Source organism: Chelonoidis abingdonii, chromosome 7 (genome assembly GCF_003597395.2).
Source record: "Chelonoidis abingdonii isolate Lonesome George chromosome 7, CheloAbing_2.0, whole genome shotgun sequence".
Taxonomy (NCBI): domain Eukaryota; kingdom Metazoa; phylum Chordata; order Testudines; family Testudinidae; genus Chelonoidis; species Chelonoidis abingdonii.
The window spans coordinates 64,409,724-64,436,574 of NC_133775.1; the positions used below are offsets into that span (position 1 = coordinate 64,409,724).

At 44.5% G+C, this 26,851-nt stretch overlaps 1 protein-coding gene across 2 annotated transcripts in view; it reads left to right on the forward strand.

Moving 5' to 3' along the window:
* The first annotated feature begins 251 nt into the window (after nucleotides 1-251).
* The window catches only part of PRRX1 (paired related homeobox 1), an 82,966-nt gene continuing 56,366 nt past the window's right edge, over nucleotides 252-26,851 (forward strand). For both annotated transcript variants that reach the window (XM_032806174.2, XM_032806175.2), the window contains exon 1: nucleotides 252-951. In XM_032806174.2, coding sequence (XP_032662065.1) covers nucleotides 711-951 — 241 coding nt within the window. In that variant the 5' untranslated portion in view covers nucleotides 252-710. The remainder of the gene's footprint in view (nucleotides 952-26,851) is intronic.

Sequence of the window (26,851 nt, forward strand, 5' to 3'; positions counted from 1 at the left end):
GAGAGTTTGCGCTGGAGAAGAGGGATCTGTAAAACGTCAGAAACAGCACAAAGACTTTGCCACGTAATTACAGGCCCCTATTAAGTCTCGAGCTGCCCTCCCTTGGGTCTCCAATTTTCATGTATTCCCTGCAAAGTCTCCCCTGTGTGCCAGACTGGCCCTTTTGAAGTGCCAGAGAGCGGCTTGATCCAACTGAGAGGGGTGGGGGAGAGCAACTGAGAGAGAGATCAGGAGAGGGCGGGGGGCTCTCTCGGACTCCTGAAAACCCTCGTCTTCCCTTCGGTGAGAGTTAATACCCGCGAGTACATCTGCAAGACATCAGCACCCGTGACCTGAAACCTCAGTCACTCCCGAGACTCACAGGAGCGCAAAGGGGGCAACGCTCTCTCTTGGAGATGGTTTAAAGCCGGGACAAGCCTCTCGCTGCTGGTGCCTGCCTGGGAATTCGCCGCTTCTCCTGAAAGACACGTTTCGATTCCTCTACCCCCCTCCCCCATCCCCTCCCTCAATCTCTCTCTCTCTCGCTTTCTGTGTCACTTTCGCGTGAGAACTGGGCAGAGGGAGGCCGGATTCTCCCCCTGGAACCTGCCGCAGGAAGCCCAGGGAGCGCCCCTGCTGCGGGGACAGCGTCTGAGATTTTGGGGAGGGTCCCTTGTATCCCCCCCTCTCCTGTTTTGCCTGCACTTCCCCTTTAAGACTTGGGGGAAACCATGACTTCCAGCTATGCCCACATCATGGAGAGACAGGCCGTCCTAGCCACCCGCTTGGAGAGCCCCAGCAACCTGGACAACTTACAGGCCAAAAAGAACTTCTCCGTCAGTCACCTGTTGGATCTGGAGGAAGCCGGAGACATGGTGGCGGCTCAGGCGGACGAGAGCGTAGGGGAAGCCGGCAGAAGCTTGCTGGAATCCCCGGGGCTAACCAGCGGCAGCGACACCCCGCAGCAGGACAGTAAGTGAGACCTGGGCTCCCCCGCGCGCGGCGCAGGGGCGCAGATAAAGCACGCGATAGCGCTCAGGGGACAGCCTGGGATCAAACTAATTTTTGGGGGGCTGGGGGGAAGGCTGCCATAATGACACTATGCACAGCTCGAGCGGTGTCCTTTAGCAGAGGGATCGATATTCTGGGGGAATGCTGGCCTTGAAAGGGACTGTCCTTGTCCTGGAAAGAGAGAGTTGGGCTGAGGGTTCAGCCTGAGGTCTGAGCGCCTGAAGGGCTTGGAGACGGCCCGCTGGAAGTGAGCAATTGCAGTTATTGCTGGATCAGGCAAAGGGGCCGTTATCTGGTGGGGAACGGCTACATGTCCCGGGAAATCAGGCACTGGTGTCAGTGCCACAAGCTGGAGATCGGGTGGCTGGGCTGGGGAGGGACCGTGTGCGTCTGGCAGGAGAGGTCGGGGAGACGTGTTCACCAAGAACGCACGGTTGTTAATCGTACAGGGTGGCTGCAGCAGGGGTGCGCGTTTGGGTTAGGTACCCAGGGAGCTAGCGCGGACACACCGCGCTGTGAAGGGGGGCTGGCGGAGCAGTGAAATCAGCATCTAAAGTGCATACCGGGGTTCTAACACCTTTCCACCCTTGGCAATGACTGCCCTTGAAAAGGGATCCGTAATCAGAGCTCGGATTCAATCCGAATCGGTCTTTAATTAAGAAGACTTGTAAACTGAACTACAAACTAAAAAAATATATATTGGAACCCGAAGGGTTTTAATAAATCTCTAGGAGTTGCCGGGGTGGTGGTTTGGAACAGGGCCTTGGAGCAACCGGTCGCAGATACCTTTCCCCCATCCACTTCAACACAAGCACCACAACGGTACACAATCACATCGCTAAGATATCACCCCAAAACCAAAGAACGTCCTTCCCAGTCTTCTCACTCATCCACTAAAAAGAGAATTATATTTTAGAGTCCCAAATGTGTATTTAAATTTGAGTGGAAATGTAAAGGAACAAGCCTGCAGACTTTGCCCTGGTGGGATGCTTAGTTTTACTATCATTTCTTCTTCTCAGTTTCTCTTTACTTTATAGAAGGAGATTGGCTTTTCATTCCACCCTCAGCTAGTAAAACCTGACTGCCCTAGTACATTCTGAAAAATAAATACAAATAAATCCTTCCTCCTTTACGTAGTAAGCAGCTGAAAAAGCAGATGCCCCATTAAAGTGGGAGACATGGATTTCTTCTCCCATATTGGCCAGTTTTAATATATGAGCTCTTCATTTTATTTCATGCTGATTTAAAAACCTTTGTCCCAGGTCAGCTGTAGTGAGAACGCTCTGTGGGATGGGGCTAAGAGAAAGAACAGGAGCTAGGGGATGTCTCTGGTATCTAGATACAGGACAAAGTACATTATTTTTAAACACGCCTTCCAACGACGGTTTGAAGCCCTAAGAGAAGGGGCAGCGGGTGGGGATGGATTTCCTAGTCCTCTGCTCTCACCTAAGAGCCGGATCCCTGCTTGACTCCGGTGGGAGCATGATCGGATCGCGAGTAGCTGCTACTTGCTGGCTCTTTTTGGGGCACTTTGGGAACAGGATCGGGATTTCGGCATTCAATCCAGATTCCAGCCTCTACGGGAATGGAGGGGGGTTGCTGGCGGAGTGAAGCCGGAGAGCCCAGAAACGCTAGCTCCAGCCTGGGTTTACTGGCACTGCCCGATTGACTGGACCGGGGTTTAATACTGAGACACAGACGGTTCCAGTCCTGCCAGGCCAACTCGGACGTGAGGGGGGCAGGCCAGAGCTGGGGAGCCGGTTTAATCAGCGCTCCCCCTTTGCCGTATTGGACGCCCGGAACCTCCTCGTTTATCTGCCCGGCAGAGCCACCCCACCGGCCCCGGGTAGAACTGAGCACGGATTTGGGTTAAAGGCTGATGGACTAAATCTTGGGGCATCCCAGCCACAGGGTCCTGACGCTGCCATAATGCCCATCCCTGTTATTTTCAAAGGGAATGGCTCAGGCGCAGGTAGGGCCATTATTTACTGTAGGGCCGCCCCAGGAGCCCTAGTGGTGCCCCGTTGTGCTAGGCGCTGTACAGAGGCAGCACTGGGGGAGGCCAACAAGCGATCAGTGCTGCGGGTGTCTGGCTCGAGGGGATGGGCCAGGAGAGATCGCTGATTGTAACGGAGCCAGGAGGGCCGTGGCTGCTGGGGAAGGGGACAGAAACAGTCCCACACTCCTGCACCTTTCTGATAGGATCAAACAGATTACCTTTCCCACCGAAAGAGGCCCCAGCAACCCCCATGCGCGGAGATATGCATTGAAGCCAGCCAGCCACACGACTAAAGCTAACCCCAAAAACAGTGCGCCCTGTAATCGGCTGGCTCCGCTATTCACGGGTGCATCCCCCAGCCCCCATCCATCCTTGCATGAGTCTACCCCTTCTGCCTACCAGTCCGGGGCTACAGGCTTGAGGAGCTTTGCTCCCGTGTGAGCCAGCGACCCAGACAAACCACGTTCGCTTTGGGACGTGTTTGCAAGTGAATGAAAAAAATGCAACTTTTACAAACATTACATTTGACTGATGTGCAACATTAGAAACAAGAAGAGTACAGAAGACCCCATTCGGGCGTATAGTTGCAAAAGCCAGCTACCCCCCCTCCCACTCCAATCCCAGGCGAACATTACTGATCTAGCCGTCCATCCAGACCTAAGCTGTGATTGTTTCTTTTCAGTGGACAGGATATTTCAGAAGTTCTGCGAAGCACAACAGAAATGGGCATGCTGAACTCTTGTCAGTCCTCTGCTATTTCAGGGCTAAGGCAGGCTGCGGGGAGGGGGTCATGTTAATATTTGCTTACCTAAGGGGGGGGGCAATTCTATCGGTGGGCTTTGGGGGTAAACTGCACGCACCAACACAGCGAAGGAGGCTAGGTACTGACCATATACGCCCGAGGGAAGCTTTCCTTGTGCCCTCATCAGATAGATTTAAAATACACCTTTAGAGGTAGCCGCCTGGGGATGGCTTTAGGCCTTGTCCCTCTGTGCCAAACTTCCCCCTAAGTCCGAGAATTCATTGTCAGACGGCAGAGAGCGAGTGAAACACACGAGAAAGCTGAGCCATGTGTAGCTACGTGTCTTTAAACGTGTCTTCCCCGCGCGATCTCTGCGCGCGCATAACTTTCCCGTCTAGATCTTCCAGCACATTTATAAAAATGTTGCTGTCTGTATTAAAAGAGTTGCGTTAGTTCTTACTGAGGCGGTGCTTTAAACAGCTCGTGGGTTAATTTTTCCCCCCGTGTTGCTTTTCCTCTAACTGGGAGGGTTTTATTGATTTATTTAGACTGCTTGAGTTGAAATCGTAAAGCTCATGGTTCTGATCACATGTGACATAGCAGCTCACAATTAATCAGCTTCCCAACTGGCACTTGCACGTGCCTTGCTTTTCCTCAGACAGCTGAGTCCGGCAGCCCTTCCCCTCGTGCGTATGCTTTGCTCGGGCGAGTCCGCGTGGCGCGCAAGGGCTGGTACAGGATCTGTGCCTAGGTAGCCTTTCACCTGCTTCTTGGCGTTTCCCTGGGATCTGCGATGCTTTACGGGGGGTTAGAAATGGAATCATCTTCCGAGGAGGAGACTGGTTTGCCTTGGTTATTTGATCTTAGAGACCCGATGCAGAGTTTGCAGGGAACCTTTCCTTCCCTGAATCCTCTGGAGTTGGTGGATCTGAAAAATCAGCCTGCCTTCCGCATTCTGTAACTCTCAATTAGTGAAAGCAGCTTGTCCTAATAAGAGTTTTGTGAGAAACACATGTCGCCACTAAAAGGTAGACTAGAAGTCAATTAGAGACACCAGGCTGAAGTGAGGGCCGGGCTGTTCATCCCCCTACCAAGACACAGAAACAAATCGGAGCCCTGGCAGGAGAAATCGGTTAATCGTGCAGAAGGGGATTAAAGGGAAGATATTAATCATCTGAGCGCAGGGACAGCACGAATCGTAACTGAGTCTCTCCTGGACTGACACCTTGAGTGAAATGACTTCCCCCAAAGCAGGGATCGTTTTGAGGTACACAAATAAATGCATCAGTGAGCGGGACTTGTGCTTTGAGGCGGGATTCTTGCAAAGAAACCAGATGACATGTAGTGCCCCAATCCAGCAGCACGAACTGTTGTCCGCACTGTGCGATAAATGCTTTATTACCTAGAAATACAATTCCTGAGATGCATCATTTTCCTCTAGGAAATTGCCATACGATGTGAAGCGGCCACAACCTACAGATCTGGCTTATAAATGCGATGTAGCCCACTTTATAATGTATCTGTTGTTCTCCTCCATACAATTTCAAAATCTTTTCTAATTTCGGATCACAGGGCTCAGACTGGCAGACCGCACCTTAAAATACCAACCTCTACAGCAGCGAGAAATTCTCCTGTACGCACAAACGGATCTCGCAGACATACTCCCACTTTCGCCACGTCTGGTCGCTTATACAGAGAACATTCCTGCAGATTTCAAAGCCCCGATCCGTTTTTAAACCCCCCGCCCAGCGTGTTGTAATTAATGACACAGCTTGTCGTTTATCCCCTAACTGGTATTTCCGTTAGCCGCTATTCTTAAAGGCTCGATCCTGCTTGTATTGGAGACCGTGCTAAAATTCCCATTGGCTTCAGTGAAAAATCAGGCCCTGATGGAATATGTATATCTGGCAACTTCATTTAGTGTGGTGTCATACTTCTTTGAATGTCTCCATACAGCTTTGCAAACTCCATTCGGGATAGTTAAATTAAAAACATAAAATAACGTTGTCTGGTTTCCAGTAACCATCTAACCACAGCATGAAACAATGTAGCACATTCCCAGTGTATCTGCTTAACTATCGTACCCAGGGAGGCAAATAACAACAGACAGGCACAACCAGGGTATTTAGTTGCTGGGAGGCTGCATTTTATAGGCCTGTTTCTCAAATAAGCTTATCAAACACATGTAGGGCGCTGTGAGATCATTGCAGTTGTTAAATTTTTACTGAAGGGTGGAGAACGAACCCAGCAGCAAATAGACCCCGAGCCTGGAAAATGTTACAGCTCACGTGGAAAGGAGCCTCTTTGCAGGGGTCCCGAATGGAGATGGGGGCGGGGGGGATTTACAACTCTGTCCCCAACCGCTGCGCGTTACCCCGATCTCTCTCCCCGGGAACCCAAAACGGCGAATGAGGGGGGCAGAGATTGGGACTGCCGATATCCACTGATCCCACGGGGAAGGGACCCAGCCCCTGACAAAATCCGGACCCAAGTCAGTCTGAATGCCCGGGCTGCAGTGAGTGCTCCGTATGGGAGAAGCGATGGAATCGAATGGAAGGCGGCTGGTCTCTTTCAGGGATTATTCCAACAATTCCCCAATCTGGCCTCCTAGAAGAATTGATGATCCACTATGAAACGTCAGGTTTTATTCTGAGACTTGTGCTAAATAATCGGGTTGGTATCTGAATTTCAGCTCTTACCTTCCTGTGTTTCCGAGAGGATTTACAGACAAACACCCCTATCGCTACGAAATCGACGCCATCAGACTAACATTCTGTATATTCCACTTTATTTCGCGTTTGCTGTAAGAAAAGAAGCGAGAAACACTGAAATCGGGGCGCGTGTCATATAATCTTGAGGCCAAACAAGTAAACGACGCAGCTGCGCCGCAGTGATTTCTCGATGTAGGAGAGAGAAACTAGTCGAGGTGAATTTACGTTGGGACCAAAATGGTTTTCAAAATCAGTTCTGTGCGGCGGCAAGAGGCTTGTCTGTTTGCCAGGAGTCCAGTTTCAGATTAAGTAACAAGGGTCATTAATAAGGCTTATGACAGGCTCATACAAAGCGTTCACGGGGTAGAGAGGACTGGAGGTTAAAAGACTGTTTGGATAAGGATTGCGTTTCCTCCCCCAGCCAGTCTCCAAACATTTACAAAGCAGGCAGGGATTAGACAGACCATCCACCCCGGCCCAGATCAATGGAACCTCCAGCCAGCCCTGCTTTTGACAGCGCTAAAAAGTCGCTGGAGTTTTTAAAAGTCTAGTATCTCTGTAGTCAGTCAGCCCTTATAACACTCCTGTGAACTCCAACGGGGACTGGAGAGCTGGGCCAGATCCTGGCTCCAGTGACGTGCGATTGGAGTTTTTCTGTTTGGAACAGCTAGTCTTTGCTATATAAACCGCAAGAGTCTACACATTAAATAGACAAACCCACAGTAGCAACAAGAATATCTATCTATCTATCTATCTATCTATCCAGGGCTGCCCAGAGGATTCAGGGGGCCTTGGGCAAAGTAATTTTGGGGGCCCCCTCCATGAAAAAAAGTTGCAGTACTATAGAATACGATATTCTCCTGAGGGCCCCTGTGGGGCTTGGAGCAAATTACCCCACTTGCCCCCCTCCCCTGCGGCCATCTATCTATCTATCTATCCTTCCAACAGTCCCAACATTAGCGTAGCTAACATTGTCATTTCTTACCAAATCTGCTACCTTTTCGTTTGCTATTGTTGACATTTAAAAAAAACTTACTCTTTGGTTTAAAATAATTGTATGTATACTAATGTAACCTAATGTCTATGTGGTCCAAAAATCTCCTTAGCTCTGTAGGGTTCTTCCTCCTGAAATTCTTCCTCCTGAAGCTATAAAAAGGGTTTGCTTAGCCTTAACCACACCAACAAGCAGATGTACACAGCTAAAATGCATCCAGGTTACGTGGATCTGCTCATATTTTATCCAGCGCAGCAGCACAGAGCAGGGAATTGTTAAAAAAAAAAATCGAATTTGATTTTAGAGGTGGCCGGATCTGAATAAAGCCACCGGTGTTAGTTCTATACCTCTCCTCACCGATCCGGTGAAATGAGATCGTTTCGGAGAAAAACTGAATTCCCGTGGAGGGCCCGATCCCGCAGCAAAAGTACCCGCAGCGACTTCTGCGAAATGCCTTTGTGAGCAACCTTTACTCCCGTGAGTAAGGTGATGGGGGATTTAGGCCTGAAATGGAGTGTCTAAGGAATAAAGAATCGTGGAGTGAGGGTTTTCAAATGCGCTAAGAACTCGGGGGTAAACATAGTGATCTCACACCTATCCCCCACCATGCCAGTAATTAAAGGTTTGTACCTAACAGCCCTGTAGAACAAGAAACCTTCCTTTAAAACAGCATGTCCAGGTGCTTGCTACTTTATGACGGGCTGTTGTCCGTAACCCCCAGTTGCCTGGGTTTCCAGGTTTGCTGGAGGTGGGCAGGGGGCAGAGGACGGACCTAAAAGCCCTGCTAGCTAAAGCACTTTGATGCAAATATGTCTCTGCTGTGTGGAGCTCGCTATCTGGGCGCGAGTTTGCTGAATCCTCTCACCACTGCCGCACCATTTCTCCGGACGCTTAGCAGAGATCGCTTCCCATTCCGGGGATGCACAGTGTCAGCCCCCAATTTGCAGCTGGGTACTCCTCTGAGGATCCCCTGTGTGCATTGCATGGGGGCTGCCTGCTCTGCTGGAAAGGCCGGATCCAAAGTGCAGTTGTAAAAATCTTGTTAAAGTCAACAACCTTTGGATCAGGCCTTACATTTCTCTAGACTACTCTGAGCTCCAAGGCTCTGTCTGAAATCCGATTTAAAAGAGACTTCTTTCTTTTTCTGAGGAAGAAAAATATGAAGCTGGATTTACCCCTGAATTAGCAGCTTTCTGGGGTGGATATAACAGCAGCCCCTGACATGAGGGTGGAAGAGATTGTAATATTCCAGTAAACCATTGCCCAGCATAGATCAGGGTACTAACTCTTCAGCTCAAAAGAGGCAAACTTGTGTAATCCTTTAGTATTAGTGTGTTACTGTGTTTTGTTTTATTGAAGGTAAATCCAGCAAAGGTAACCTGCAAATGTTATCCTTATTTTCAATTGAAAGTCAAAAATCATCTATCAGATATCCCCAGTCAGTCTGAACTTCCACACCAAAATCAAAGCCAAAGTGTTTGTTATCATTTTTTTTTTTATTAACTAGCTCTCGGATTGTGCTTCTCATTGGCAAATTTCAAAGTACAGAAAAAAGAGAATATTTACATCTCAATGTTACCAACACACACGTGTTTTGCTGAGTCAAACCAGACTTGGGGAGGGAGACTTGGGGAAACACTGAAAACCAGCCTTTGGGTTTTCTTGCCCTTATATCCAAAGTAAACTCCTCTGAAGCTGTTAAACTAACACAGCTGATAGAGTGACGTTTTGAGCTGATACTGGAGAACTGAGCTTCCCCAGAGTCCAGGGCTGTTGTTTTCTCCTTGTCGGGTGTATCTGAGCTTATGCTGCTGGCTGATTTTAGAATCAGACTGAGGCCTGGTGTACAAAGTTAGTTGACATGAGTTGCCTTGCATCCATCTAGTTGTGCATGTATCTACTTTTAAATTCATCTCCCACTGGTGTGGTGTGAGTGCCCCATTATGGTGATGCAGTAACACCATGTCTCTGAACTGCATCGAGCCCTGGTTGCAGGATCGACGCTAGGGTTTCTCGTGCCCTAGGCTCATGGCCATTTCGCCGCCCCCTGCGTTGATCCCGCGGCTCCAGTGAACCTGCCGCAGTCATTCCTGCGGAGGGTCCATTGGTCCGTGGCTCTGGTGGAGCTGCCGCAGGCATGCCTGCAGGAGGTCCACCAGAGCCGCGTGAGCAGCCGACTGTCCGCAGGCATGACTGCGGCAGCTCCACTGGAGCCGCGGACCAACAGACCCTCCGCAGGCATGCCTGTGGCAGGTCAACCGGAGCTGCCTGCCGCCCCCCCGGCAAAATGCCACCCCCCGAATAATCCTGGCGCCCTAGGCGATTGCCTAGGCTGCCTAAATGATAGCGCCGGCCCTGCCTGGTTGATGTACTGAGGTTAATGCAGCATGGATGTAGCCACTGCATTATTTCTGTCTATCCTAACAGTCCTCCAGCAGCTGTGCCACAATGCCTGACACTGACCACTCTGGTCACAATTGTGAACTCCACTGCCCATCACAGAGACACGAAGGACCCCTCCCTTTTAAAGCCCCACAAATTTTTGAAATGCCTTTTCATGATTTTCCAGCTTGGTGAGCACAGCTAGTAGCTCTCCATTGTGTGCAGTTGCCCAGCTGGCCATGCTCCAGCAGCGCTCTGGCTTGGAGTAGATGGGAGATACTGGATCTCCTGGGCCTGTGGGAAGAAGAGGCTGTGCAGGCACAGCTACAGAACAGCTGTAGAAACATGGACATCTATGAGCAGATTGTAGGAGGGATACAGGAGAAGAGATAGAACAGGGATCAGCAGCAGTACTACATGAAAGCAAAGGAATTGTGGCAGACGAGGAAGGCAAACAGTCAGCCTGGTGCTGAGCTGCAGATCTGCGGCTTTGACAAAGAGCGGCGTGCCATCCTTGGCGGAGACTCCACCACCACTTCATGAACCACTGTGAACACCTCTGAGGAACCCGAGTCACAGGCCCCTAGCATGAACAGCAAGGAAGTGGAAGAGGAAGCAGAGGAGGATAGAAGACATGGACAGGGGGTCCAGCTATGCCTGAAGCCAGGACCTGTTTGAGACTCCAGTCTGGTCAGTCCTGGCAGTGAAGCACAGGCGAGCCCAATGCAAGGGAAGGAACCTCTGGTAAGTGTATAATTTTATTTCCCCATTACAGTGATGTACTGATGCCCCCCCCAATTTAACAGGACACAGCTATCACCTTGTCATTAATTTACTCGCACTAGAAGAGGTAGCAGTAAAACAAAGAGAGATGGAGTTGCTCTCTGCTTTTCATTCCCCTGTAGAGTTAGGTGTGTGTGGGCGGGGGGAGAGTGGGGGGGACGGACCATGTGGAGCAGTTTGTTTATGTGCACAGGGATGTCCCTTGAATCCTCCTGAGAGATCATGAAACTTCCATGGAGATACTCTGCAATGGCAGCTTTATTTCTTCCTCCGTGGTAGGACACTTTCCCATGCCAGTCAGCGATAACTTTGGCTTACACCATTGCAGTAAACAGGATAGCAGCTACTGGCCCAGGCATCTTCAGGATGCCAGCAGCAGCTGTGCCCTCTGTGCCTTGGTTATTCCCAGGAGTGAGATATCAGCTAACATCACCTCTGCCGGTGCCATTACCCTGTGCTCATAGTTGCATGCAGCTGAGCAATTCCCTCCCCTCACCCCGGTGGGCCATGCTCTCCATAGTGCTGTGAATGGTGCCGTGCACAAACACTCCAAACAGAAGTGTCAATAAGGGTGTCCTGTTCAAAACTTTAGGGGAGCAAGGGAGGGGAGTTCTGAATTTTAACTTTTGCTTTCTGTGGTGGCTATAATGACAATGGTACCTGTGTGTGTTTTATCTGCAGTTACTGCCATTGTGGCCTTGAGGGGCTCTCCCTCCACACCCGCAGAACAGCCGAACCGATAAGGAGGAGAAAGAAGAGGACTTGGGATGACAGGTTCAGTGAGATCCTACAAGGGCTGCATCAGACTAAGGTCCTGGAGGGTGAGCATTGCAGACAGCCCAGAGAAGGAAAGAGTGGGCAGGACAAAAGGCCCAGGAGTCTCAGCAGGAAAAGGAGAGGGAGACATACCAGGACATAATGGGGCTTCTTTGCAAGCAAGCACAGATGCTGCAGACTCTGGTGGACCTATAAGTTCAACAATCCCAAATTTGCCTCTCTTTGAAGTCCATGAAGAATTCCATTGCAGCACCTCCTTATATCTCCCTTAACATTCCATATGGCATCAGGGTCTGCATTCCTACTTTTACCAGTGCACCCCAGGGGACATTAAGTACAAACACAGCTTCACATACACTGACCTGTGAGAGCCATGGTTGATGTATACATAGGTAAAATGGATGTGAATGTTTTTTCCTCCTGTTCTGTTCCATTAATTTATTAAGTTTTTAATGTATTTGCTTTTAAATTGCAAAGATTTTTCTTTGTGCTGGTTTTGTTACTGAATAAAATTCTATTATTTGGAAAATAATTCATCACAACATATGCTACAGAGTGCCTAGAAGTTCTGAACACACCAGATACAACTCACATGATCAGTGAAAAACACAGTGTTATTGTAAATGCACAGCAAGCTCTGCAAAATTAATAGGTGCATTGTCAGAGTTATATTCATAGATGTACTCCAAGGACCATACAGCTTCTAACTGGCCCTGCTGTTTGGGGTCAGGTAGAACACCGTACATCACAATGTATTACTGTTAGTCACTGTTACAGTGCTTGTTCAAAACTTACCTGAGCTTTATAGCTGTGTTGAGCTTTTCTAGTAGCCCTTGTGTCTAGCTGTTCAAACTCAGGCTGCTCTACCTCTGCCCTCCACCCCAGAAGCATCTTTTCTTCCTTTGCTTCACAGATATTATTCAGGACACTGGAGGCAGCTATACCTACTAGGATATTTTTTTTCATTGAGGTCCAATCTTGTGAGTAAACAACACCAATATCCCTTCAATCTACCAAAAGTGCATTAAATTCTCATTCTACACCTGCTGAACCAGCAGGTGGATCATTCCTTGGTGCTGTTGAGACAGCTGGTGTATGACTTCAGGAGCCAGGGAAGCAAGGGGTAGGCTGAGTCCCCCAGGATCACTGTTGGCATTTCAACATCAACAATGGAAAGCCACTGGTCAGGAAAGAAAGTTCGTGCTTTTAGCTTTCTGAGCAGTCCTGTGTTCTTAAAGACGCACTCATCATGCACCTTCCCTGACCAGCCAACACTGATGTCAGTGAAGCATCCTCTGTGATGCACCAATGCTTGCATAACCATAAAAAGTAGTTCTTTATGTTGATGTACTCTGCAGCAAGGTGGGCTGGAGCCAAAATTGAGATATGCATACTGTCTATTGCTACACCACAGTTTGAGGACCCCATTGCTGCAAATCCATCTGCTACGTCCTGCATATTGCCAAGTATCATAATCCCACACTGCAGGATATAATTAATGGCCCCACACATGTGCATGACAATCACCTCCACAGTGGATTTTCCAACTCCAAAATAATTTGCCACTGACAGATAGCAATTTGCACTGCAAGTTTCCACAGTGCGATCACCACTCACTTCTCCACTGTCAATGCAGCCCTCAGTTTGATGTCCCTGTGTTAGAAGGCTATGCTAAACTCGGCACACAGGTCCAGGAATGTTGCCTTGCACATCCAAAAGTTCTGCAGCCACTGCTCATCTTCCCAAACTTATATTACAATGCAATCCCACCAGTAAATGCTTGTTTCTCTGGCTAGAAGTGGTGTTCCACCATCTGCAGCTGCTCCAGGAACACCACCAACAACCTTGAATTGGTTCTCAGAATGTCCCACTGCAATCTGTCCTCCAAGAAATCATGTTCCCTGCTGATCTGGTTCTTTGTAAGGCTCTGCAAATAACAGAGGATTGTGCATCCCGTGTTTGCAAAGCTTATGACAATAGTGCATAGCTGTGCAGGTCCCATGCTTCTGTCAGAGGAGTGCTGAGAAGATTCATAGGAGTTTTTAAAAAGATGCAAAAGTTATGGGAATTTGATAATATGATGGGATGGAGACAGTTACGTGCTGGGAAGTTGACTCCTTGCTCCCATTCACACACGCATGACTCCTTTCTGCCCCACCAGGCATTGCCAAAATGTCCAAAAAGACAGTGCACTGAATGGTGGCAAGTTGCATGCTGGGATACCTACTCATGGTGCACCACACTGTACAGTGACTCAAGCACTTCTGGTGAGTATATGCAGCGCCAACACAAGTAGCCTAGTATGCATTCGCACAAGTGATATACTAACTGCGGCAGCTTTACATTGACATAACTTGCGTCAACCAAAGTTTGTACTGTAGACATGGCCTGGAGGAGGGTTTCTGCATTTCTCTGGGGCTGGAGCACCTGGATTTAGCTTATATCTGGCTTCTGCATTCATCCTAGGTACAAAACATTGGAGAATAGACTGTTTGAACTTTGGCAAATCCCTGGAGTCTGAACCAGCTCTCATTTAAATTAATGGAAAGACTTCAGGGAAAGTTGGATCAGGCTTACTGAGAAGTGGGAATCAGGAGGGGCTTTTCTTCTACAGCTCCTGAAGAGGAGTCCTTTCTCTGAAGGGCTGGAGCTATGTGTCAGCGGCGGTCTGGGTGAATGTGGAGAAAAATGGGCTTCTCTTCTCCTGGAAAATCCAAATTGAGAAGCAGATGTAAGGGGTTCACTGGGTCTTAGCATCTTCTGCTGGAAATACTGCCCCCAACTGAGGACAAACAGAACACTTGTTCCTTCTGCAAATACATGTTTCACCCACCCACTCACCCACATGATCCATCATTGTTTTGCATTGATGGGGATTATCCGTATTTCCGTCTCAAAAGAGCTCACAGCTACAATTCCAATATGCCAGTGATTTAATATGTAAAGTTGCAAATGTTACCATTTGCCTGGGTAATTTTTAATCCATCTGAGCTTGTAGTGGAACTAGAAATGGTTATGAGGAATAATATAAATAACCTTTGTCTTTAAAAACAGTCTATGGTAGGTATTGTTTAGACTGAAATCTATCTAAAGTTTAATATTTAAAACTAAAGCCATTTTTAAATTTAGAACAAAAAAAGTTAAATAGCATATTTCAAAATAGCTTATTTTCAACTCCTTCTAACTTCTAAATAATTAAAAAGCTTTACTTGTAATAATCCAGAAAATGGAATCTACCTGGAAGTGATTGGGTTAATTATGCCTACAATTAACATCTGTTTACATTCCTAACAAAATTACTTAAACTCCACTTTAACTGAAAAAACAAATATAGCCTTAACTATAGCATTTCTACCAACATTTCCATAATTATTTATATTGCCCTCTAGCCATTCACATTGTTTTATGACCTGCAACTAGAGCAGGGCATAATTTTTCAGCTGAAACTATTCTTTGCAGAAAAATGCAGATCTGGGTGGACAAAAAGGTTTCTTGAATCTGTGCTGAAATTGCCAAATTGTTTCAGTCAAAAAACAAAGAAACAAATTCTGACAAAGTCAAAAAGCTTTATTTCTACATTTTTTTAATTGAAATGTTTTGACTTTTTGTTTCACAAGAGTCTTTTGCTTCAAATTTAACTGCCTTTATAATTTTTAAGAAGGTTAAAAAAAACCTGAAATGTTTTGTTATAGGTATAATGAAACATTTTGTTCAACTCAAAGTAAAATGTTTCTGACATTTTTGCTTCACGAAAAAATAAACAAATCTAAAAATCTTTTCAGGTAACTCCCAAATGATTTTATTAATTTAATTTTAATATTTAAGTTCAGCCCCCACACCGAAAAATTGATTAACAGCGCAGCTCTACCTGCAACATAGATCACACAGAGAATATAATCCCTGCCGTCAAAATCTGGTAATGTAAAGGCACAGCAGTTTCAGTAAAGTGGCCAACTGGATCTGCTGTTGAAATAATAATACAGTTATAATTAAAGACCCAATCTTTCAGCTCTTATTCACATGAATAAAGACTGCAGAACTGGGAGCATAATAATATAAAGTGCAATGTACGATAATACAGAGGAGTTGAAGAACTGGATTTCTTTTTCTGAAAGCTCTGTTCTAGGACTTATTTTCTGGCTGTTCTCTGGCCTGTGATATACAGGAGATCAGACTAGGTGATCACAATGGTCCCTTCTGGCTTTAGAATCTGTAAGAACAACAAACGCAATTATTAATAATTATTAATAATCACTACATTATTCCTACACAATCCAAAAGCCCCTACAGGGATGTATTTCACAAGGATACTATTATGACATGTTACTAGCAAAGACTTAACATACAATTTAAATTGAACCCAAGACATCATTTTGTCATTCAGATTGCATTTCAGATAAACAGTAGTAAGAAGCTGTTCTGATTTGGGCTCTTCTAGCTTGCAAAGCAAGTCACACTAAAGGTAAATGGAATTGGGATTGAATCTCTCCATTGCCATGTTTGGCACTGGTGAATGGTACAGTAAGTATTTCTGTGAACTAGGCAGAGGGGAAGGTTAGAAATACCAGCTGTGTCCTTTAATTATCCCAGTCCTTCGGGAATCGAGTGTTTTACGGGAGACAGACAGGAAAGTGACAATCAAAAACTACCTGGGATTGGAAGTTGCTTGCTCCTGATTAGGGCTAATTTGGAAATGATTTTTTTTCCTAGTGAAAAATCAACAAAAACAAATATTTTTCTTAGAATTTTTTTGGGGGGGAGGAGGTTTGTCAAATCCCACAAAAATCATATTTCAATTTTCAGAACCAAAACCAGACTTTTTGAGGGAGGGTAAAACTGAAACATTTTTGCACTTCCATTTTTTGACGAATACCCAAAATATTTTGATGAAAATGGACATTTTGCATAGAATTTCCTTTTCCATCAAAAAGCCAATTTTCATGGAAAACAATATTTTGTTGCCTAAGTGTACACCGATGTATAGATATGAATAAGTAATCTCCACTAATGTCCAAATCAGCTCACAGTAATAGCAAGAAAATGATTGTCCCCCAAACTCAAAGGTTTGATTCCTGCAGGAAAAGGACCAAAAATATCAGATGGTTCCTTCCTTGCTGAAGGGAATTTTTTTTGTGATTCCAAATATGGTGATCAATTTGACCTTGGAGTAATGGTCCTGTGGCAGCAGATATCCCTATAAGGTATAATTTAAAAGTATTTTAAGGTAAGAAAAATATACTGGAGATAATGGAATTATCTTTTCTCCTTCTCTGAAAAAAATCAGATCTGTTTTAGAGGACAGATGTATCTATCTATCTATCTTGGCTTCACTGTTGTATACATTGCTTAAGGAAGGACAGTAAGAACCATTCAGAGAAATTTTTGTAGTGGGCAGAAAAGATCAAAAATTGATTTTTCTATCTTGTGGGAAATTCCAATATTTTAGTGTTTATTTTAGTCCCAAATTGTGAGGAAAAGAATTGAAACAGTTTGTATAATGAAAAGTTGCAGAAAGTTTTGAATCAGAAATGGTGAAACATTTTTGTTCAGACTTTTTTGATTGAAATGAAACATTTCAGCTGAATTTGATTTTTTTTCCACTGAAAAATTTAATTTCAGTGAAACATCATTTTCCAATGGGTAAATGTTTCATTCATTTTTTCCCCATTGTAATAGCATATAGAATCTGACAAAGTAGTGACTTTTATCTTAATGTCTATCAGGAGACTATTGTCACCATAGTAAAAGGCTGATTTTCAGGATTGTTGACTTGAGATGGAGTTGCAAATGTTCAGCAACTCTAAAAATCAGACCCTAAAAGACTAAAAGCCAATTTAATATATAGCCAACTGACCTACATCTGTAGCTGAACTGGAAGTGTTTTAAAGGCCAAATTCCCCCACAACATAAGACAAACCAAAACCGATGTTTAGTTTAAGATGCTGTTGTTTCATGAGTCTCCTGCTAAAGCTGAGGTGGACCTGTATTTCAATTTTCAACAGGGGCACTGACCTCCATTCCATAGAGGACAACCCCTCCCATTACAGATACCCAGCCATATCTCCCATCTCTTCTTCCCTGTGCACTTCCTTGGGAAAGTTCTCTTGTGCAAAAACCCAGCATTACTTATCTTTGAATGTCCTTTGTATCCTTCCTTAGGAGAACACCCTAACGGAGGTGTTATGGCTTCTTCAGGGTGGGGTCTCTAGACGTTCTGAATCAGAGTGCTGCTACAGGATCTCAGCTTTAGAGCTGATCAACAGTTTTTTGGCTGAAACTTTAAAAACCTTTCTACTGATTTTTTTTCTTTAAAAAAAAATGAAAACCTATACAATTTTGGAAGAAAAACGATGACAAACATGAGAAAATATTTGTTCCCTGAATTTTTTTATGGGGAAAAATAATTTCCCGATCAATTCTACCTGATTTATGTACAAATCCCTGTCATCTTAATTTATTATAGTTCTTTTAACTGGCTTAGGACTGAGGCGTCTTTCCCCAGGCTAAGTGGTTAGATTCGCTTGTGTCTATGGGCTAATGGTTAAAGCCCAGGCCTGGGAGTCAGGAGTCCTGGCTTTTTCTATGTCTTGTTGTGTGATCTCAGCAAGTCACATAACCTCTCTGTACCTTTGTTCACTTCTATGAAAGCCAGAACTAAAGTCAGGGAAGCAGGTAGGAACACAGCTCGCTGTTCCCCATCCTTTCCTGGGCTTGGTAAGCAGGACTCTCCCACAGCTCTCCTCTTCCCCTTTTGTTGGTTCAACTAGAGCTTCCAGTCCTGGTTTGACCACTTTACATGCTGGCTGTAAATTAAGCTAATGCTTCGATAGGAAGGGTCGTTTGTAGAGTTGTTTGAGATTCTCAGATCAATGGCATGATAGACATACGGGGTAGGATTCACAAAAATATTTAGGTGCCTAACTCCCACTGGTACTGCTAAGTGCTCTTATTTGCATAGACACCCCCTTAAAACAACTTGCTTTTGAAAAGAAGGCAGAACATTGCATTCTGCCCGAATGTGATAGCCTGCCACCAATATGAAACATCCAATCTCTCCAAAGCTATACAAGTGAAAACTTGCCTTATGGATTGGGTGAGATGCACAGACCGCAGATGCAAGATAAGGGGCAAAGATCATCCAGAGATCCCATTCAAGCTCTTTCTTTGGAAAGGTTTATTTCAGCATTCCTGGTTTTAGCATCTTTTATTCTCAAAACTCAGGGTTTTCCCCCAGAGATGTGGAGTTTATGGACTTTGGAGGGACAAAAAATAGGAAAAAATAATTAGGGACTTTACATTGACTAGAACTAGCAGCTGTCAGTGTTTTTTTCCACCACTTTCTGTAATAGTAGGCAAATGGAAATTGTACAGAAATGTTTGGCTGGTTACATCAACAGGTTACAGACCATGTAAACAAGGCAGACCAGTCAATGCATTTAACTCTTGAATGTAATTGGGCATCCCCAAAGAAATGCTGTCAAAATAGAAATTCAGGGTCCAATCCTGCTCCTATTGAAGTTAATGAGAAAAATCCTTTCCACTTTGTTAGGTTTAGACCAAAATTATTTTTAAAACATTAATTACCTCCATTTTAATAACCACAGGTGATAGATCGTACAAACTTTACTCATCTGAGTAATTGTTGTTCGGGTGAGTAGTCCAATTGACTAAACTGAGACTTCTTGCATGAGTAACAATTGCTCAGGTGAGTAAAGGTTGTACGGCAGGACTTAGATAATTAAAAAAAAATCTGTTTAAAGTCTGATTTACTTTTCTCCATTTATGTTTCGTGTGTATTTTTTGCATGTCACTCACAGTCCTGTAAGTCTCACAGTATTTGGTATTTGTCTTAAAGCCCCAACTCCTGGAGTATATGTGAATCTCAGCTTTCCTTTCCTTTAAAGCAATTTTCTCGCTCTCATGCTTGCGGAGGAAAGCTAGAAAACGTGATCCAAGTGCAACCTGAAGGCAAAGAAAAAGACTCCAAAATGTATTATTTTAAAAGAAGTCTGATGGTTTTCTGGAGCTCAATTCATTATTTTTGAACATTGCCCTTATTTTAGAGAATAAAACTAGACTTTTCCGTTTATAATCAATTTCACTTCCTGATCTGCAGTAAAGTGGTAGCCAAGGTGTTAAATGAGTTACTCAGAGTATAATAGGTTGGAGCCATGCACCACCCCTCCCTTATTTCCTGTTTACTTACTGGGTGTTTTGACCCCTGCCCCTCCGTTTGTTATGTAGCTCAGTGGGTCTCAGCCACGGGGTATGCATACCCTTAGGGGTACAGACAGATCTGTCAGGGGGTACTCAACTCATCTAGATATTTGCCTAGTTTTACAACAGGTTATGTAAAAAGCACTACCGAAGTCAGTAGAAACTAAAATTTCATACAAGCAATGACTTGTTTATACAGCTGTATATACTATATACTGAAATGTAAGTACAATATCTATATTCCAGTAAGTTGATTGATTTATTTGATAACTATATGGTAAAAGTGAGAAAGTCAGCAATTTGTCAGTACTAGTGTGCTGTGACACTTTTGCATTTGTATGTCTGATTTTATAAGCAAGCAGTTTTTAAGTGAGGTGAAACTTGGGGCTATGCAAGACCAATCAAACTCCTGAAAGGGGTACAGTAGTCAGGAAAGATTGAGAGTCACTGATTAGCTGAATAAAGCGGCATGTGCTCTGTCTGCAGTACTATAAGTAAAGTTTTTTTTCTTGTGCACTGAGCAAATTATTGTAATCAGATTGCAGAGTGGTAGCCATGTTAGTCTGTATCAGCAAAAACAACGAGGAGTCCTTGTGGCACCTTAGAGACTAACAAATTTATTTGGGCATAAGCATTTGTGGGCTAAAACCCACTTCATCAGATGCATGGAGTGAAAAATACAGTAAGAAGAATATATATATATATTATAGCACATGAAGGCAACCCCCATCTTTTCATGTGCTATAATATATATATTCTGCTTACTGTATTCTCCACTGCATGCATCTGATGAAGTGGGTTCTAGCCCATGAAAGCTTATGCCCAAATAAATGTGTTAGTCTTTAAGGTGCCACACGGACTCCTTGTTGTTTTTTTTTATTATAATCAGTTTCAAGTCCTAGTTCTCCTGCTGTGTTTGTATTTTTTATACTTCAGCACAAAGTTTCCAACTTTTTTAATTTAAAAAGGGTTTTACTGAATTTTATTTAAAAAATCCCAAACAATTGCAGTGAAAATATTTCTAACACTAGATTTTGAAATCAACTATAAAACCAAAATGTTCTATCTAAGGTATTTGACGGACTGCCTTTAATGACCATCAGCATTCTGTGTTCTGCACTGAGTTTCTACTACGAGGAAGTGTATTTTGTCCCATTTAACGATGTATAAAACAATGACTGATCGCATTGCATAGGGGAAAATATGATTTTAGGGTTAATTTGTGCAAACTTGACTTACACCAGTGCTTTCAGTGGGACTGCTAATGTGAGTAAATGCTGCTCAATGAGTGCAAAGTTTGCATATTTCATTCCTTAGTATACAGAGGCCTGATTCTGCAGCCCCAACTCATGTGAATGGTTCTCCTGAAGATAATGAAACTATTCCTGTTAGTAGCAGCTTCAGAATTGGGCCTAGACTGTATAGTTGCTTGGTGCTCAGAGTGGCAACAGAAGTGGGCCCTTAACTAACAGAGGTTTCCCACAATCAGCATCAGTTATGCTTACATCGGTCATGTTGGAGGTGCTTCAGAGTATATGGAGGGGTTGGGCATGAGAGAAGAGTAGTGGAAGCGCTGGGAAAGGGCATAACAAAAAAAGTTAAGTGTGGGAGAAGATGAGATTTTAAAACATCCATTGACTAAGCAAGTGCTGAATTACAGGGTAAGAATTCATTCTGCGGTTTTCTGGCCATTTGAAATTTGCTCCCCTGGTTTATGACATCACCAGAACCCCTTGATGGGATTACAGCCAGGTAGTTCAGTGCTGCTTGTTGTTTATTCTATTCTTAATCATTTGTGATTTACATATTAAGTACACCCTAGGGGGTTACGTGGTTATTTTCCTGAAAAGTTTTTTTGTTGCATAATTAAGCACATCATGAGTAATTTACGGTGTGTCACAATATTATATACTCTGGCCTCTGTAAAGTCTGACCTGACCCATGGCAAGGTTGAATCACTGTGTTTCTCCTTCCCCGCCAGAGAAAAATTCCCAAATGAGTTTTGGCTCCTGGGTAGGGATGTAGAATGGTAAACATCCCTGCCTAGCAGGAGGTAAAGGGCCTTTGGTTCACCTGCTGTTATCTTCCCTGCCAACTGTAAAAGAACAAATGCTATGAGGGAAAAGGGCTGGTGTGGAGCAGGGGGAGACTGCACTGCCTTCTGAAGTGTTTCTTTGGATCTGTCTTCGCTGCAGAGTTAATTTGAGCTATCTACACTTGAGTTACTCCTTTCAAGTTAGCCTGGTTGGAGTAAGAATGGCCATGTTATGAAATAACTCCCTAGCTCTGTGTCCCCACTGGTGCTGCCCTCATGTGGGTGTGATGCTAAGAAGTTATTCCATGGTTCTTTGCACCACGGTAAACTGGTGGGATCTGTGAGTTATTTCCCAGTGAATTGTGGGAGAATTTGTTTGTCTTTTCTGGATGCACAGAGGGAATTGTGGGATGGTGTTGGAAGACTAGCAGTGCTTGAGTGGCACTAGCCTGCCTCAACATTACATATCAGTTGTGGCAGTTTGTGCTGAGCCCAGTTTTAGCTTCTAGCCCCTTTGGAGTGAGTCAACTCCTTTAAAAGTACCACTGCACTAGAGCTCAGGATTCATAGATTCATAGACTCTAGGACTGGAAGGGACCTCGAGAGGTCATCGAGTCCAGTCCTCTGCCCTCATGGCAGGACCAAATACTGTCTAGACCATCCCTGATAGACACTTATCTAACCTACTCTTAAATATCTCCAGAGATGGAGATTCCACAACCTCCCTAGGCAATTTATTCCAGTGTTTAACTACCCTGACAGTTAGGAACTTTTTCCTAATGTCCAACCTAAATCTCCCTTGCTGCAGTTTAAGCCCATTGCTTCTTGTTCTATCATTAGAGGCTAAGGTGAACAAGTTTTCTCCCTCCTCCTGATGACACCCTTTTAGATACCTGAAAACTGCTATCATGTCCCCTCTCAGTCTTCTCTTTTCCAAACTAAACAAACCCAATTCTTTCAGCCTTCCTTCATAGGTCATGTTCTCAAGACCTTTAATCATTCTTGTTGCTCTTCTCTGGACCCTCTCCAATTTCTCCACATCTTTCTTGAAATGCGGTGCCCAGAACTGGACACAATACTCCAGTTGAGGCCTAACCAGCGCAGAGTAGAGCGGAAGAATGACTTCTCGTGTCTTGTTTACAACACATCTGTTAATGCATCCCAGAATCACAATTGCTTTTTTTGCAACAGTATCACACTATTGACTCATATTTAGCTTGTGGTGCACTATGACCCCTAGATCTCTTTCTGCTATACTCCTTCCTAGACAGTCTCTTCCCATTCTGTATGTGTGAAACTGATTGTTCCTTCCTAAGTGGAGCACTTTGCATTTGTCTTTATTGAACATCCGGTTTACCTCAGACCATTTCTCCAATTTGTCCAGATCATTTTGAATTTTGATCCTGTCCTCCAAAGCAGTTGCAATCCCTCCCAGCTGGTATCGTCTGCAAACTTGATAAGCATACTTTCTATGCCAACATCTAAGTCGTTGATGATCTGTGTGTGGGGATGGGCCTCCATATAGGGATGACACTTGAGCTCCAATGCCAGTTAACTCTGTGTGGAGGGCAAGCCCTTGCTGTTAGTTTTGGGATCTGACATTTTAGAAATGGCTGCAGTTGCCTTGTGAGGTCCCACATTGCTTTTCCCCCCATGAAGCCTGGGCTATTTTCTTAAGGATCTTTATAATGACCTTGCCTTTTCATATGTGGAGACCTGTATAGAATGTTCTAACCATTATTACTCTGCATTCGGAACAACGATATGGGATTCTCCTCTCATTCAGGCAGGAAGAGCTGCTGCTTTTTATCAGTAAACCCAGTGGGGAAGTCACAGCTTGGGACAAATTATTCCCAAGCCACACGTCATTATGGAAAGTTAGCAAAAATGGGGTCTGTGGCTCCCAAATATTTGTGGGGACTTGCTACTTAATCCCCCTGAAAAGACAATGTTAGGACATGGAGCAGCATTTCCATGGGATGTTTAGCAAACCACTGAGCGCTAGATCCTAAGTGAGTGCAAATCAGAGTCGCTCCATTTACTTCATCTCAACCTCATCCCTATAGAAGGACCCCTCACTGGGCCACCGGGCCAGGGACTGCATTTGTGTGCTTCAGGGATGGAGAGATGTGAAGGTGTATGGGGCTACTCGCATGCGCCATCCATTGCTATAACTTATTTAAGATCACTCCCATGTGCCAGGGTTGCAGGACTGAGCCCTAAGTGAGGGTTGTAATGGAGGAATATGCATGGTTGTAATGGAGGAACATGCATGGAGGAAGACTTCACTGTAGAAATCTTAGTGCCATAGTAGCTGAGCTTCCAGAGAGCTTTGTGAGGAGGCAGAATAGGGGTCACACTGCTACCCCCTGGTTCCTGTTATGGGGTGGGTTTGTTTTCTTCCTTATTTCCTTTTAAAAAAAAAGTAGTCACAAAATTGAAATGCAAGTGGTGGAAAAGAAGGGCCTGCTGCACTGTATTGTTCGACAAGTAGTATGTGAGCAGGCAAGCGAAGGGTGTATTGTAATGCAGGGCACAAAGGAAGCAGAGATAAGGTTACACATGCTTTAAGTTGCTTTCAGTTGCTCAACTGTGCAACCTTAGTGTCCTTTTACCAGAGCTTTTTGTGTGGAATTAATCTAGATAGCGTGAGGGTAGAAGAGAGAGGGAGAGATTGTTGGACAGTGAAGGACTCTGTTTATCCACAGAACAGGTACAGTATGTTGCTTCCTTTACACTGCCTGCACCCTGAACTGGAGGGAGGGCTCATTGCTAGGGGTCAGAGAGCAGTGCAGTCTCCATGGCTCCCATTCAATCCTTGGCTTCTCCCTTGTGATTGCCAAGGATAGAGCTGATTGTGGGCACCTATCTGTGAGAACTTGGAGAAAGTAGATTCAGAGCAGGCCAAATCCATATCCAAAATCAAAGTGTCCCCATACTTTGAGCACAGTTGGCTCCTTTCTCTGTAATGAACTGAACCAAAACCTGGCTCCAAATCCATTGGCCTTTGAAGGGGTTTTGAAATCCTGACCAAATTATGTAGCTCAGGTCTATTATGTTTCGATAGCTGGGTAACTGAAAAGGGAGTTCATCATTCTGTTTCCTGTGCACTGCACCTTCAAGTGGAAAGGAGTCCCTGTGTCTGATGTGCCTGCATGACTCCACTAATTAAGTGGGTGGCCCTTGTGCGGCCACCCAGACATGCACCTTAGAGGGAACTATTGCCGACCACCTGAATGGAGCTTGTGGACCCCTGGTGGTCCATGGACCATAGTCTGAGAACCTCTGGCCTAATGGATATATTGTTGAACTAGGAGCCAGGGTCCTATACATACTACTGGCCTGCTGAGTGACTGTGGACATATCCAGTCACACCTTGTGCCTCAGTTTCCCCATCTGTAAAATTGGCATAATGATACTGACCTCCTTTTGGAAAATGCTTTGAGATCTGCTGAAAAGTGCTATACAACAGCTAGGTATTATTAGTGACACAGTGAGGTTCATTGGTTTCTCCTCTGGCCCTTGATTATTCTAAGCTGGTCCATTACTTTCCAGCATCTCAATGGTTATTTCTTAGCTAGAAATAAGCCTGCGTTCTTCTCCTGGAGCTGAGATAGTAATTTGCAGCAAATAATTTACTGTAAAACATATCCTCTTTCTCTGCTCATAGAATGCAACTTCCTCGAATGTATTTAAGTTCACTCAGCATGTGTTGGGTAAGTTTTATTTTTACCCAATGGATTGATCTGTGACAGTCTTTCTTATGTGACATTCTGAATATGAGCTGTGTTGGTTAGGTGTGGTCATTTATATCACACCATGGTATGGCTTTGGTGGCCAGAATCAGTGAGAGTTACAGAGAGGGCTGGAGGAAAGCACTGAGGATTTGACTTTGTAAACTGGTAATTATTGTAAAACCAGCGAATCATGTCATCAGCTGGTGTTAATCGATGTAGCATCATTGAAGCTGTAACTCCAGTGCAGGTCGCCGACATACATTCATATTTCCAATAGATTTTGATTTGGCCATGTTATTTCCAATGGCTAGTCATTCTTCATGAATATTTTTGAGCAATGAATCTTTGTTGACAGTTTGTTTTGTATATGTGGGTTTTTCCATGTCCCATGGTCACATGGGATCAAGGGTATTTGTGCACGAACAACAGTGGTCACTAGTCAGTAGTGCTGATTACTCATAATTTGTTTCTCATTACACCTTAGTCCTTTTTAAAATAAAAGTTTGAGATATCCAATCAGGAAACAGAAACAATATCATGTGGGGGTCAGACCAAAGATTTATCTAGCTCAGTATTCTGTCTTCCAAAAATGGCCAGTGCCAGGCGCCCCAGAGGAGATGAACAGAACAGGTAATCATCAAGTGATCCATCCCCTGTTTCCCATTCCCAGCTTCTGGCAAACAGAGGCTAGAGACACCATCTCTGTCCATCTTGGCTAATAGCCATTGATGGACCTATCCTCCATGAACTTATCTAATTCTTTTTTGAACCCTGTTATAGTCTTGGTCTTCACAACATTCTCTGGCAAGGAGTTCCACAGGTTGACTGTGCATTGTGTGAAAAAATACTTCTTTTTTTTCTTTTAAACCTGCTGCCTATTAATTTCATTTGTTGACCCCTAGTTCTTGTGTTATCAGAAGGAGTAAATAACACTTCTTTATTTACTTTCTCCACACCAGTCATGATTTTATAGATCTCTATCATATCCCCACGCTTAGTCATTTATTTTCCAAGTTGAAAAGTCCCAGTCTTATGAATCTCTCCTCATATGGCAGCTGTTCCATACCCCAATAATTTTTGTTGCCCTTTTCTGAACCTTTTCCATTTCCAATATATCTTTTTTTTGAGATGAGGTGACCACAGCTGCATGCAGTATTCAAGATGTGGGTGTATGATGGATTTATATAGAGGCAATATGATATTATCTATCTTATCTATTCCTTTCTTAATGATTCCCAACATTCTGTTTGCTTTTTTGACTGCTGCTGCACATTGAGTGGATGTCTTGAGAGAACTATCCACAATGACTCCCAAGATCTATTTCTTGAGTGGAAACAGCCAATTTAGACCCCATCATTTTATATGTATAGTTAGGTTTATGTTTTCCAATGTGCATTACTTTGCATTTATCAACATTGAATTTCATCTGCCATTTTGTTGCCCAGTCACCCAGTTTTGAAAGATCCTTCTGTAGCTCTTCACAG